This window comes from Vigna angularis, chromosome 11 (genome assembly GCF_016808095.1).
Source record: "Vigna angularis cultivar LongXiaoDou No.4 chromosome 11, ASM1680809v1, whole genome shotgun sequence".
NCBI lineage: Eukaryota > Viridiplantae > Streptophyta > Magnoliopsida > Fabales > Fabaceae > Vigna > Vigna angularis.
Genome location: NC_068980.1, coordinates 1,311,163 through 1,326,704, shown reverse-complemented (window position 1 = coordinate 1,326,704; position 15,542 = coordinate 1,311,163). Strand labels below are relative to the sequence as shown.

Genomic DNA, 15,542 nt, shown 5'->3' with positions numbered 1-15,542 from the left:
TTTAGTAGGTAATTCATATCATCGAATATTATTCATGAATTTGAAAAATGTAAAAGTTAAGAAATAGACCAGACAGGCATTGAGTACAGTTTTGAATATGGATACAATGTCATGGTTGGGCCATCCGGTTCTAATTGTAGTACAATGCAGTATTGCTGGAAAGAAGGGTCAAAATGCTTCAAATATGATATCTTACACAGCAATGACAACTATAATGCATAATATTTCACATACCATTCTCAGCAGAATCTTCGTTCTCATCATTTCTCTGCTCTAGTTTTGAAATCTCACTCTGCAAATTCCCTAATATCTGCCTCTTCTGTGTTTCCAATTCCTTATGGAAATCCATTCTCATTTTTTCCAGTTCCATCATCTGCTGCCTTTTATTATTTTCTATCTTTTCATATATCCTACTGAATTTCTGTATGGAATCAGCAAGCAACCTGAAGGAAGAAGCTTCGCCACTGCTCCTTCCTTTCCTTTTCTTTGCTTGAAGTTGAAGTCCATCTGAACCTTCTTCACCGGTAGATTCCACATTCTCAGGACTATCCCTCAATTCATCCAACCCATTAGCTTGATTCAAATAAACTCCACGGTTCATAAAAACATAATCTCCCGAGTCCAAACCACAAGAGATACCAACTTGTTGAGGGGGTGAACTCATTAGCTCATCCATTCTTTTAAAATAAACCCATTTGCAATCTCCACCATCACTCTCTTGAAATTTAGCCTTCTCCTTCTTGTATTTTTTCTTCAGTGTGTCAAGGCGGTTTCTACACTGAGTATCCGTCCTTTCAATTTTTGAAACTTGTGCTACCATTTTCGATACTTGCTGCCATTCCTCACATCGAAGACTCTTCCTTCCAAGTTGAAGAAACGTATCACCCCATGCATCGAGCAGAACAAACGTCTCATGCTCAGTCCAGTCAGTAAGTGAATTCCTACCCCCAGAAGATGGTTTGGGAGCAGAAGGAACTGGAGCTGCAGCTGATGGCGCTGGCACACGAGAAGCAAGTTCATAGGTTGAAATCAAACTCTTCAGCTTTTGCTTCTTTGGAGGCCACTCCAAATCATCTTCACTCTTAATGGCATAATAACCAATCTGCTTATCATCCTCTACCTCCTCTTCCTCATCATCGTTTTCATCACCAACCCCATCTATGCCATTTTCTTCATCCCCATCCTTTTGGGGAAGCTGAAGGCTGTTACTTTGATCAACCTCATCATCTCCTTCTAACTGTTCTTGTTCTTCATCTTCATCATGATGATGGGCATATTCAGTATTAACAGGGAGGGAATATGGAGAATTCTGATAACCATAACCTCGTTGGTGACTGATGATGCGATATGGGTTAGGGTGATAGCTCGCATCATCCTCAATGCCATCCATTCAGAAACAGAATTTTGGTAGGAAACTAAAGCTACAAAACTACAACTATCTCTCTCTCTATCTCCCTCAACCAACCATTCAACAACCCCTCTTTGAGTACAGTGTAATATCCTATTCCAATTAAAATGAATTGCATGACCCTGAATTTATTCACAATTATCTTTCTTCCATGTATGTGTGGAATAAACAGAATTTAGGAAAAATAATTGAAGCAGATGTGCATCCAATTCTCGTTGAATTTCATGAGATAAAAGCAATAGCATCAAACATGAGAAGATTGTGATCGGTGTTTCATACCTGAGAGAACGAAATTTCAGGGAAATGAAAAGTGTGAAATTGCAAACAGACTGAAAGAAAAGAAACTGTCAATTGACAAAGCACCATCACAAGTTCCACAGAGATAGAAGGTGCTCTTTGCTAACGTGAGCCGGGTGCGTGCCCTGGTTAATACATTCATTTTATATTTAATTTTAGTTTGTATTATTTTTCTATCACATTTTGACGCATTGTAAACCAAAAATCTCGATTCAGTTTCCAACACGTCATGCTTCGTACATGACTTCATTCAAAATTTAAAATTAAAAGTGTTTTATTTTAAAAACAGTAAAATAAATAAAAATATTTTTTATTATTAAAATAAAGTAATTATCAAAATAATATTAAAAATATAAATGATGAAATTAGCTTTCCAATATTTGTGTATTTAATAAATATATATAAAGGGTCATAGCTAATAATATTTGACAGAAATAAAATGTGAAAAATGTCGCCTTTCTTTTCTCTTATTTTTTATTAAAGCATTATTTCATTTTTTTTATTTTAATCTTAGTGCTGTTAATCTAAATTTTAAATCCTTTTCAAATCAATATTCTACAATTGAAATGTATTTTACTTATCATTCAAACCAATTTCGCGCTGTTGTCTTTTTATTTTCAAAATTAAATTAAAACCAATTAATTGCAGTATTTTCTGAGCATGTGATTTTGAAATTTTCATCACACCACATTATCACGTTAAAATCATTTTTCGATATTTTTTCAAATAATCCATATTTTTTAAATTTTCGTTGCTCATTTTATTTTTTAAAATTTTTTAAATTTATGAGTAAAATTAAATTTTACATTTAGTAATATATTTCATTTGTCTCATCCAAACATTGAATCGGGGAGGAACTGCATAGTAATGTTTTGGTTTTTTGACAGAGAATAAGAAGAGAAGGAATAAAACAAAAAGTAAAGAAAGATAAAAGGAAAAAAGTAAAAATTGGATAAGGTAAAATTACTTTGATTAAATAAAAAAGAGTGAAAAAGAAAAAGAAAACACTATTGATAATATTATTTGGATATATTATTTACTATTATTATTATTATTATTAAAATTAAAGATATGAATATTGGTGAAATATTTGTGATATAAACAATTGTATTAAAATTATGTTATATGTTACGTATAAAAGTATTATTGAAATATTTATAATCAAATTATTTATCTCTTTTAATATAATCGATTATACATTGTGGTTGTTTCATTTTCAATTTTTTCTCTTTTTGTGTGTATATTGCAAACAATCAGGAATTCGTATTGATATAAAGCAAGTACTTTTCTTATATACTTACAAGTAATGTGTATAAGTATTTGAAGTATTTTCTTTTAGTTTCACGATATTTACCTTCTAGATTAATATATGCAATCTATTTCCATAATAGTAATTTTTATCTTATTGATAAAAAATATTAACAATTAAAAATTATTTAGATTTTTATTTTTAAATAAAAAAGGAGTATGACTAATCGACAAACTTACTTAAAAAAAAACTTATTGTAAATAAATACTAAATTTTCAACTCATTTTACATTATGTAAAAAAAAAGAGATTTATCCTTATTATAATTATATATATATATATATATATATATATATATATATATATTATTAATTCTGTTTTCAGTTTCTAAATTTTAGATTGAGAATAATGTTTTGTTTTGTCAAAAATTTTATATAATTGTATTTTCAATCTTTATGAATGAATGTATAATTTAAAATATTTTACCACGTTGTCTTCTATTATAATTATTGAACAATAAAGACACAAAAATATATAAATGAAAGACAAGTAAGAATCACATTTCTATTTTTACAATAATAAAGAAAATTATCATTATAGTTGTGGACGACATTCATTTATTTGTAAAGTTTATGGATAAAATTGATATAATATTTATGATAAAAATAAAATACAATTTTTATTTAAAATTTAAGAAATATATATTTAATTTAGTAAATAAATCATAATATTTCATACCATTTTTCGTATATGTTAAATTTTATTATTAAAAGTATATATTTTAAATTTTCATTTAGTGTGAATAATGAAATTTATTTTTAAGATTAAATATGTTTTTAATTTTTAAATGTTGAGTGAGATAAAAAAATTGAATTCGTTTATCTTTCACACTTTTGTTAATCTTTTGTCCTAAACTTTAAAGAAAAGCTTAATGAGTATAACTTTTTTAATCCAATCAATTTTTTACATGTTAAATGGTATTTTAAATATTTTAAATATTAATTTAATTGTTTAACACATCAAAGTTTAATATGAAAATACGTCAAAATTTGAAAAAAAAAAACTAATTTTAATTTGATGTTATGTTGATAGGTTAAAAATATATTTAATTCTAAGTTATAATAAGATTATGTTAGTTATATTATATAACTAAATATGAAATTATTTTAGATTAATTATTAAAGCTAAATTATTTTTGCGAATATAAAATTATATTAAATATTAAAATCTGAAATTTAGGTGTACATAATGTTAGAGTCCAACTTCTTCACTAACAATTTTAATAGTCATCTGGAACGAAAGAAGAAACAGCTGTGATAGTTTTAATTATATAATAAATACTTACAAGGGAAATTTATATAAATATACGTTAGATATGTTTTTACTTTAAGTAGAACAGGCAAGTTTTGATTTTATATTTATATATTTTTATTTTTTGTTCGTAAAATTTATTTTTGTTGTTTTTAATATTTACAATTTATGTGAATTTTAGTTTTAAGTTTTTAAAGTATTATTTATTTTTCAGAGGTTTGAAATTAATAATTTTTATCCAAATAGATTGATGTTATATATTTTATTTTATAGATCTTAGTTTACTTTAAATATATTACTTGATTATTTTATATTACAATATTAGTAGCACTATTTAAACAGGTTATTTGATTTTTTTTAACATACAGCTAGTTAAAGGATATCGTATAATTAAAATTTAAAAGAATTACAAACAAAGATAAAATATAGAAAATAAAATGACAGTGTATATATTTTATACAATACTCGGTACAGGGATAATACGTATTTGTGTATTTTTTTGTATTTTGTATTGTAGCTCTCAATGATGAGAGTGAGAAGAGAAAGAGAAAGAGAAAGAGAGAGAGAGTGTCGTACATCGGAAGACTCAGTGAGTTCACTGTCTCTCTGACTTTGATGCATGAAGATGCAGGTGGAAGAAGACGGTGAAAACTAAAAAAAAAAATAAAAAATTATCAAGTGTAAAGAGAAGAATGTGAAGAGGGTTACGTAAGTGTAAACAAAACGTTTGATCTTTGCCGCTGATGTTCATCTCTACAGGTTTCAGCATTTGGGTTTCCCTCAGATTAAATAAAAGTAGGTTTCTTTACGGTAAATTTCTTTGCTTTCATTTCTCACCAATCGATGCACTCTGGGATTTTTTTTCTTCTTGTTTCTAAAATGTTTAGTGGTTTCGGAGTTCATTAAACAATGTTTAGAGGTTCTTTATGATTTTTTGTTTTTGTTTTTGTTTTTATAATAATCAGATACCCTTTTCGTGCTTTTGCGGATTGCTCGATTAGACTTTGCCGTGGGAGATAATCAGATTCTGTATAAACTTATTAACTGTTGATTTCTGAGCGTTTGATGAACTTTTTTCCTTTTAAAAAGAAAAATAGTGATCTTGTGCAATCACAAGCTAGATATTTTATTGTCTTCTTATCAGTTGTACTTTAATGTGTTTGTATGAGGTATCATCTGCGTATCTGACTTGTTTTCTTGGCTCGCAACTTCCAAATTGTATAAGTTACAGTTTTTTTCAATTTTCTAAATCCGATCATCAATGTTGTTCATTAATTTGTTTGTTCCTAATTTGTTTCGAAGTGTTATGTTATCGAGAATGTTGTTGGAGAAGCTTTTATTTGATAAGTTGCTAAAATTCTCGGCAGATTGCCATTCAAAATTTACCACTTCAGGAAATTTCGATTCTCATTTCGCTCTTTCTGCAGCAAATTTCACGTTTATTTGGAATGGAAATGACTACTCACCTTGATATCAACTGTTTGAGGATTTCTTTTCTTTTTGTGGCTATCTTTTTAGCCACTTACTAATATTTTGTACGAACTATACTCCTAATCTGTGTCAAAATTTGAAAGTTCCATTCCTCTGATAATATCTATCTCCGTACTCTGAAAAAGTTCTTTGAATGGCTAAATAAACTAGCAATTTTTGTATGCGATGAGTTGTTGTGAACTTTGGTCGTGATTCCTGTTGTCTGGGAATTGATACATTGCTGTTTCTTTAGCTTTTTGAATTTGATGCAGAAAGGAAATGATGGTTTCTTCCTTTTGAGAGGAATGGGGTACTACTACTAGGATAATGCGGAAGAAGGGAAAGGCTCATATTTGGAAGACTTTTAATCTCATGGCTGATTCTTCTTCCAATTTCTCTTTACCATGTGATGCATTAAGACAAATGAGTTTCTCAAATTTCAATACCTTTGGTTCTAGGTTGGGGTTTGGTGCTAAAGGGTTGCCAGATTCTGAATCTGTTTGGAGCCCTACATCTCCTCTTGACTGCAGACTCTTCTCAAATCTTAGCAGCCCTTTTAGTATCAAGTCTTGTAGACCATCATTTCAAACTGGTCATAAGAAACAGTTTGATGACAGTAAAGTAGGCCTTGGCATCATAAGTTCCATGATTAATGAAACCAAACATAACAATGACATCCTTGGTAAATTTCAGAGGAAAAGTATCATTTTTGGACCACAGGTGAAAACTGGCATCCTTAAATTTTCAAACAACCATGAATTCTTTGCACCTTATTTGAAATCTAAATCCTTGCCCAAAAACTATGTAATTTCACTTCCTTCTGAAACCAAAACTCCCAAATCTGAACTGCAAGACTTTGACAATGTCTCTGGAAAGAAAATGGACAACTGGGAATCTAAAGCTTTCTATGGAACCATGATTTCTGTGCCTGGTTCCTTTAGGCCTTCATCATTAATCAACAGAAATGAAAACTCCAATTTGGGAATGAATGAATCTACATTAACCAGTTTGCCTTCTGTGACAAGCAGAAACTCACAGGTAGATAAGTCTTCGAATATTAAATCAAATTCTCTTCCAATATCCATTGATTTTAGTAAAGGGTGTCTAGGCTCGCTCTCTGCAAGAGAGATAGAGCTTTCTGAGGATTATACCTGTATAATTTCTCATGGTCCAAACCCTAAGAGAACACATATTTTTGGTGACTGCGTTTTGGAATGTGACAACAATGACTTCACTGAGTTCAGCATGAAGGAAGAACCTGCTTTCAGAGCTTCTCAAGTTCCTACATTTTCAGAAGGATCATCCCCTTACCATTCTGACAATGTTTTCAGCTTTTGTTACTCATGTAATAAGAAATTAGTGAGGGAGGAAGAAATCTACAGATACAGGTTTGTCTCAAACATCTCACTATGCTACTACTACTTCAATCCAGACAGAAGCAATAGTTGTAATATATTATCTGTATATCTTGCAGGGGTGGGAAAGCATTTTGCAGTTTTGAGTGTGGATCAGAGGAAATTTTGGTAAGGGAGGAATTGGAGAAAGCTGGGACTGACTCGGCAGAGAGTTCTCCTGGCTCAAGCCACCATGATCTCTTCCTCACGGGTCTGCTTTTGTCCAAATAACACTCTTTACTTTCATGAGAGACACTGAATAATTTTGATTTTTATATACAAAACATATCTACCTATGTGGATTTGTTTGTGCTATGCATGGTTGCAATGCAAATTATAGTGTGGTGGTGTTCAAGAACCATATTTCATGGTTCAGTGAGTTATTTCTAGGAAAGGCAGAGTTTTCTTCATTCTGGTAACTCTTGAACATGATGTGTATGCATTGTAATGTTCAGTGGATGATGAGTTGATGAAAGAGGCCACAGCAGGCCCTGCTTCTCATCAATTTTTTTACTTCTTTATCATTACCTTCTACAGTTCTACCTTTGCTTAAAAGTTAAACATAATCATATTACCTTGTGTTATTGAGATTTCTTTTAACTAGTCTAGTTTGCCTTTCATTGTTTGATCAGATAAATTTGAAGATCAAGTTCTGCATTAGAACCCATGACGGATACATAATGATATACATGAAATATAATATCTTAATAAATGAATCTTTTAATATCTGAAATTGTAATTGTTTAAATATCTATTAAAGTATTCGGATGCAGAATCATTTTTTCATTGATTATTTTTGTTACCTAAAGTTCTAAATGATTTTTCAATAAATGTTACTCTTTGGTAATTATTTTCTTTTTTAATACATTATTTGAAATCATTTTTATTTTTAAACCAACAGCCCTTTTCCTATTATATAGGATCGGTTACCTTCTAATATAGAGTGTGGGAAAGATTAAGGTATGGTTTTATGCCTTATTATAAATAAATATTAGATTTTAAGGGGGGGGGGGGGGGGGGGGGAAAACATACATATATATTTTTCTAAAATAATATTACTAGCTCTCATTATTTTTTATACTTTTTTTAAAAATGTTTTGATATTTAAATGGTTTGGACGACTTCTTTTCTATAAGGAAAATAGGCTCCAAAACTATTGATTGTTTTTATCGGTTTTTTTTTCATAGTATTATTTATAGATCTTTGGTTATTAATTAAAAAACGTTTGAAATTTTTAACACTTCTTTTTGAAATTTTGAGAAGTTGTTTTCTTGAAAGTATTTTCCTTTAAAATATATTGTTTGTGATGCTCTATTATAGAATTTATTGATGTTTTCTTGAAAATATTGTACCGTTTAATAATAATACTAATAAAAGTAACCTAGAAGGAGTAATAAGATAGAAAAAAGGCTACAAGTTTTGGTCTTAGATTTTGTTCCTTTTTACTTGAAAATGTTGCTAAATCTTGAGATGTATTGTTGCCTCTTTCTAAAAAAGAACTATTAATAATGAAATAAATTCTTTCAATTAAAATAAAATTTGATCATCAACGGATCTTCCTCCTTATTGCAAATATTTGCCATAAATGGATTTTTAAAGAAATATTAAGAAGCTATAGATACAACTAAGTAGATTTTTTGATAGATATTCACCAGTTCTTTTCATTGAAAATTTAGTATTTTCTTTATATTAATCAACGTTTTTAAAAGACATGAATTTGTTGCCCAGATTGTGAGATTTCAATGATCTATCATACATTGAACTCAAATTGTCTACATATCATACATTCCCTCTAACAAGAAGCAAAATTGCTGAGTAGCAGAAACTAAAAGGAATAACAAAAGGTTCTTTGATTTTGATGGCAACTCCTTTTTCTTTTTTACGGGGAAATATTGTTTTGAAGGTTCCTACTAACAGAAATTAGACTCTCCGAAATTTAACAAGCATTCGCCACAGAAACTAAAAGTTAGAGTTTATCTTGTGGTTCCATGAACACCATCGATGGAAAATCAAGGTTGAGCTTTCCAGATTGATGAAATTTCAGCCACAGCTTCTCCCACTGTGAGATACACTCCTTTTAATCCAAAGGATTCCAAAATTTTTGACTTGTGCAATTTCTCCGCCACATTTCCAACAGGATTTGCCAACACAAGCTGCATGAGCAATCAAAAATGCAGAGGTTAGCAATAAAACATCTGTAGTATGTTAGGCATTGTGAGTTTGTGACATGCAAATCAGCGTCTGTACCTGAAGTGATCTCTTCTCCAGCGTCTTTTTAAGTTCACATAAAGTCTCAAGCCCACTTGTGTCTATGGCTGTCACAGCTGAGAAAAGAACATTGTTAGAGTCAAAATGTGACCAAACTTCAGACAACTAATGTTGTAGGTCCAATGAAATATGTACCTGTCATGTCTAAAATCATGCACTTCAATGCAGCTCCATCGTTATCTTTTATATGTTCTTCCTCTTCTCGAATCCACCTCAGTATCCTGTTTCAGGATAAGCTCTAAATCATAAGGAATCATGGATTCAAAAGCAGCCTACTAAAACTTCACGAATTGAAACTATAGAAATCTCAATGACCAACCTTTCTTGAAGATAAGTTGAGTTAGCGAAATAGATTGGGGACTCAACACCCAAAATGAGGAATGAAGGAATTCTTGAAGCTTCTTTGTATTGGTTTATGTTGTGGAATATTTGAGTTCCTGGTATATTTCCCAAAACCAAAGTGTTTGGTCGAGTGACATGAAGCAGGATCTTGATGACTGATATGACAACCTGAAGATTTTGACCAAGTCAGTTACATAGATTATCATGCTATTATATTTTATCTTTGCAATAACAGGAAAAAAAATAATGAAGTATCAACTTACCGCTATAGCAAGGCCTAGAGGCACTGAAATAAACAGAACCCCGAAAAAGGAGCACAGACATGCCAAGAAATCAAGTTTGTCAACCTTCCACAGTTTATACGCAGATTGATAATCTAATAGCCCGATCACAGCAGTGATGATAATGGCCGCTAAGACAACATTTGGTGTATAGTAGAAGAGAGGCATGAGAAACAGAAGGGTAACTAGAACAGCCGCAGCCATGATTATATTTGAAACTGTTGTCTGTGCTCCGGCATTGTAGTTAACAGCGGATCTAGAAAAAGATCCTGCAAGAATGTTTCACACATAAGATTTCTGCTTCTTAGGTAACTAGTTATTTGGTCATATTAGAGGAGAATCATTACCTGTTGTGACATAACATGAAGAACAAGAGCCAGCTACGTTCATTAGACCAATAGCCATCATTTCTTTGTTTCCATCCACCTGGTAGTTCTTAAGTGATGCAAATGTTCTACCTACTGCAATTCCTTCCTGAGATATAAACAATTTGGTAGAATAAGTGTGACAGTTAAATGAAACTACATAATATGATATATTAACAGTTGAACAAGTATGAAAGACTCATTAACCCATTGTCTTAAGATTTTGAATAAAAGAGTGATGTCAACCCTTTATGTGGTTAGATTCAGATCTCATTGGTATTGTGTCTCTCCATTAAACTTCCTCCTCGATAAACCCAACATTAAGGTTTAATTTACTTTGAATGGATTTGGAGGAGAGTGATTGAGGGATTTGAAGGTAAATTTTTTTGTTGTTTATTTGAGTGGATTTGGAGGTAAGTGAGATGGATTTGGAAGTAAATTTTTCTAATCCGTCACATCAATCAAATCTTATACTAATTCTCACAAACTTTAATTCCAAATCTATTTTCATTTACCTCCAAATCCACTCAAATAAACAATAAAAAAATTTATCTTTAAATCTTCTAAAATCTCCTGAATAACTCTCTCCCAAATCCATTCACGTGAACAAAGCCTAAGTCTTCAAGTATGAAACCAAATTTCAAATCGGATAAAAATAAGAAAATAGAACTCTGTGTCAAATCCTATACATGGTTAGACTAAAAATCTTATTGGTATTGTATCTTTTCAGAAAATCTCTTCCTCAATAGACACAACATTAACATCTTCCTCGATAGACCAATATTAACGTCTCTAAACATGTAGTTATGTCGAATATGAGGATGCAAAATCATAGATTTTTCGTGACCAGTAGAGAACTTACAGTTAGAGATAAGATTCCAGTGATAATGCCAGTTTTGATAGCAAGAGCCAAGTGAGGACCACTGAAGTATAACATGTTTGATGAAGGTGGATTAAGTCCCTTTGGTAAGTGTCCAATCTACCAGAGAATAAATACAATAGTAGCTATTAGAAAAAGAAGTTGTATTTGAATACATCTCTGAACGATCAAGTATCTATCTTACAATTGAAATCTGATGAGTCTTATTTCTCAGAAGAAAGACTAAAATGGTTGACAGAATAACTGATGCCAATGGTGCAGCGGCTGAAACCCAGAAGAGTTTTGGTTTCCTCAAGCTCTGTTGCAATGAGTAAGAACTGTCAGATCTTAGGGGTAAAAACAAAGTCAAAGCAAAATGACTTAGGCTATATAAATGCTTTTGTGGAAGATAGAAAAATTTACAATGTGCCTTGTGGTCATCAGGAATGTCAAGAAGCCGAATCCCAAAAGAATGGTTTGCCATGACCACTGCAAAGTTGCTGAAAATGTTAGAGAACATGCATTTGTTTAAGTTTGCACTTGCACTTGCACTTCCATCTGTGTGACAAGTATCTTTCGTTTAAAAGTGATCCAGTTCTTAATTCGCAGTTATTGAATGGAAGAACATAAAAAAATCTGATTTTTTTGCTTTTTGTGATTCTCCAAGAACTTTTTTTGTTTTGTTTTTTCGTTTTGGAATGTGATTCCCTATACAATGCTCAAAGAAAACATATTTTGAAAATAGGTATCCTTGGCTTAAAAATCTTGTTGTACAATGATAGTCTAAATTCTTATAAAAAGAATAAGTTCGATGAGAATGTTTGAAAGAGTTGTGTGGTGCTGAAGAGTTAATTATTTTCTTTTTTATGTAGCTTTTGAGACAGCAGTATCTAGAAAATTATTCGCATTTCAAAAATAAAAAAATGATATGAAGTCCAAGGGCACCGTTTGAAAGATGATAAATTATTTAATTTAATTTAGAAATCAATTTTCATGCTTGGAATTCATTTAAAAAATTAATATTTAATTTAAGTTCAACATCAAGTTACATGTCTGTTTGTTTCAAAATTTAAAACCTTACACGATCTGCTCTATTCAAGCTAAATTTTTTTATAATGTAAAAAAAAAGATGAGCTAATAACATCTCTTTAAATTTAGATAAATACAATTTTTCCAGAGAAATTAAAGAAAAACTTTTCAATCTTTCAGTTTCACAACACATGCTTCTAGTTTGTAGGTGAATGAAAAAGAAAAAGGAAATAACTACATAAGGTTCAAAGGTTTACACGTGTCAAATTCCCAAAGCATCAAGTCACCTCTTCTTACCTTGAATTTTTAAAGAATAAAACTTAAAATGATAATTTCAAATTAAAAATATTCATAATAATCTTATCTTTTAAAGACTAAAAATATAAAAAAATCATCTTATTTACATGAGTTTTTTTAATAAAATGAAGTTTATACATTTTCTAAACTTTAAACAGATGTTTAGATATTTTTACAGCTTTTAGAAATGAGGAGAAGTAGAAGTATTATTTCATTAAAAGATAAGCTTATACTTAAAGCTATATATATATATATATACACACACATATATATATATATATATATATATATATATATATATATATATATATATATAAAAGAGATTAGTGTGTTATTTAGAATAATAGTTTAATTTTTTTCTAATTAAAAAATATTTTATTGGAATCTTAAAATAAATGGCAATTAAATTCGATGGTGATGGTGTTGTTGGTGTTAGTGTACCTCATGTCGTTGTTGGAAAACAGATACCATGACGGGAACTATTTGCATCTTGCTTGTAAAGTGCACGATTCCAAGCAAACCTTTCAGCTGCTGCAGTGACACGATAATGGCGGCACCCCCGGTGAATCCAACCAGCGTCGCCTTCGACAGAAAATCAATTACGAACCCTAACCTGTCGTAGCACAAGTAAACACAACAAAATCAGTGTTTATTTTAATCAGAAAATCACTCACCAAACAGTTACAGGAACCTACTGCACCAAGCCACCATGAATTCTTGATTTTCCTTTATGCTGCTGTATTTATTTCATAAAAAAAAAAACTGAATTTTTCATGTTTTGAATCAGTACCTTAGAATACCCAGAGAAGCTTGGAACACACCAGCAAAGAAAGTAGCGGTGAAAGCCAGTCCAAGATACAAAGTAGGGTCTTGTGAAAAAGAAACTTTCTCACTTAACATTGATCCCATAACCAAAGACGCGATCGAAACAGGTCCCACACCCAGATGTTTAGAACTTCCAAGCAGCGAGTATATCAATGGAGGCACAAAACTTGAATCTGCAACACGCTCAAGCCATTTCAACCGTTACTTTTCCCACAATATCCAAACTTCCCTTTATTACACTTTACAACAATCAGAAAACAAAAAACATTGCATTTTAATAAAGAGAGAAGAAAAATACTAACATAATCCAATAATGGGTGGCAAGTTTGCAAGTTTGGCATAACTGATCCCCTGCAAAGGGACAACAACGTTAAAATACTCAGAAACGTCAGGATGATGTCGATTATAAAAAGTTAAACGTTTGAAGGGAAGAAAAAAAAATTAGTGACGGAAAAACAGGGAAGCGCGTTGCGAGACCTGAGGAATGGCGAGGCTGGCAATGGTGAGGCCGGAGATGAGATCAGAGCGGAGAAGGGTGAGGTTGTAGTTTGGAGCCCATTGGAAAATGGGGAAGAGATACTGAAGTGCGAGGATGAACTTTTTGAAGGAGGTTTGGTTCTTGAAAAGGTGGAGAGGGTCGTCTGGGAAGAAGATTTCGGAGACTCTGTGCCGGAGTTTGTGGAGTGTTGTTCGTTGTGGTGGCAATTGCACTGCATGGACTTCAAACGACGGTGTCTGGGTTTGGATTCTGAGGGTGGCGGCTTCGCGGTTGTCGAAGTGTTCGACTCTGTTCGAGTTAACACCCATGGACTATTGCTTTGCTTTGCTCTGTTTTCTCGGTTTTTTCTGTTCGCGGTTTCTCTGAAACGCAACCACTGCGATCGTGCCAATTTATAGAGCCCACGTTTTACAGCGCAACGTAACTGTCCCTGTGGTTACTTGTTACCGTTTAACACTTATGTTGTACAGGGACATGACCGTCATTTTGTTATATTCTGTGGTATATTCTTGCTGTTATTATTACTCTTTTTCTTAAATAATTGTTTTCTCACTGCCATTTTCTTTGACTAATTATCTCATAATTAATTTTACAATAAATAGTAGTCAACTGGTTTTAAGACTAAATTTGATTTAATGAATTAACCTTTCCCATGCATCTTAAATAGGCGAATTATTTATTTTATTGTTCTGAATTGGTATTTTACAGGTTTAACTGTTGCACACACAAGAGCTAATTAAAATGTCTGATGTGATTTCTTACCATAATTTCTTAAATTAATTTTTTTTGCCCACACTAAATTATTTAAATATGTATACTTACTTTTGTTTTAATGTTAAAGAATCCTCACGAAAAGAATGTTTTACTTTGACTTAATTAATTTTTAATAAAAAATTATTTGAAATTTCATCTAATTTTATTCTAAGAACTAACGCTTTTTATTTTTTAAACAACCATTTGGTGTATAATAAAATTTTAGATTAAATATAATTTTAGTTTTTGAATTATATACATATATATATATATATATAAATATATTATTTTTATTTAATTTATTATTATTATTTTTTAAAAGACTTAGTTTATATTTCTTTTATTATAAAATATATTTAAAGTAAAGGAAATTAATCTCGTATTCGTATATATATATATATATATATATATATATATATATATATATATATATATATATATATATTACTATATTCATCTCTCACTATTTAAAATTTTCGTATATTTTAATTTTTAATTATTAAAAATAAATAAATATAATTTTTAATAAATTATGTTAGTTTATTTTTACATATTAAATATATTTTTTAATAAATATTAAAATGAAAAGTGTTAAATAATATAAATAATTCAAATTTTAATAAGAAATGAGTTAACATGTCAACAAATATAATATAATTAATTTAGAATAATGATATCTATTTAGTTTTTAAATTTGAAAAAAAGTTAAAAAAAATCAATTTTACGTTAAAGATAAAGTTCAAGAACAAAAATATATTTCATCGTAACTTTTTCACATGTTAAATCAACTGTATATGACATAAATCTCTCTTATGGTATATTTCTTTAAGATTTAGTACGTTTCGATTTTTGTAACTGGATTCAAGGAACTCATGAAGAAATTACACTACATATAT

The 15,542-nt window shown here is 30.5% G+C and overlaps 3 protein-coding genes across 4 annotated transcripts; 1 reads left to right on the top strand and 2 right to left on the bottom strand.

The window, feature by feature from the left end:
* LOC108333178 (trihelix transcription factor ENAP1) lies at nt 1-1,866 on the bottom strand. Its single transcript, XM_017568544.2, has one exon. It carries the CDS (start codon nt 1,388-1,390, stop codon nt 227-229), a length of 1,164 nt encoding a protein of 387 aa, XP_017424033.1. The 5' UTR covers nt 1,391-1,866; the 3' UTR covers nt 1-226.
* A 2,924-nt stretch (nt 1,867-4,790) lies between these two features.
* On the top strand, nt 4,791-7,641 carry LOC108334351 (FCS-Like Zinc finger 10). Of its 2 annotated transcripts, none has more exons than XM_017570140.2 (3): nt 4,791-5,059; nt 6,007-7,122; nt 7,209-7,641. In XM_017570140.2, exons 2-3 carry the CDS (start codon nt 6,062-6,064, stop codon nt 7,357-7,359), a joined length of 1,212 nt encoding a protein of 403 aa, XP_017425629.1. In that variant the 5' UTR covers nt 4,791-5,059; nt 6,007-6,061; the 3' UTR covers nt 7,360-7,641. The 2 variants fall into 2 exon arrangements, with proteins under 2 accessions (XP_017425629.1, XP_017425627.1); XM_017570138.2 differs by having other exon boundaries at nt 5,988-7,122.
* A 1,244-nt stretch (nt 7,642-8,885) lies between these two features.
* Nucleotides 8,886-14,276, bottom strand: LOC108333023 (probable sulfate transporter 3.4). The gene is made up of 13 exons (XM_017568333.2): nt 13,872-14,276; nt 13,697-13,745; nt 13,360-13,567; nt 13,011-13,182; nt 11,667-11,732; nt 11,449-11,562; nt 11,247-11,363; nt 10,367-10,493; nt 10,002-10,288; nt 9,716-9,906; nt 9,532-9,617; nt 9,376-9,452; nt 8,886-9,281 (listed from the first exon to the last, which is right to left on the bottom strand). The coding sequence occupies exons 1-13, from the start codon at nt 14,199-14,201 to the stop codon at nt 9,138-9,140; spliced, it is 1,968 nt and encodes a 655-aa protein (XP_017423822.1). The 5' UTR covers nt 14,202-14,276; the 3' UTR covers nt 8,886-9,137.
* Nucleotides 14,277-15,542: the final 1,266 nt, after the last annotated feature.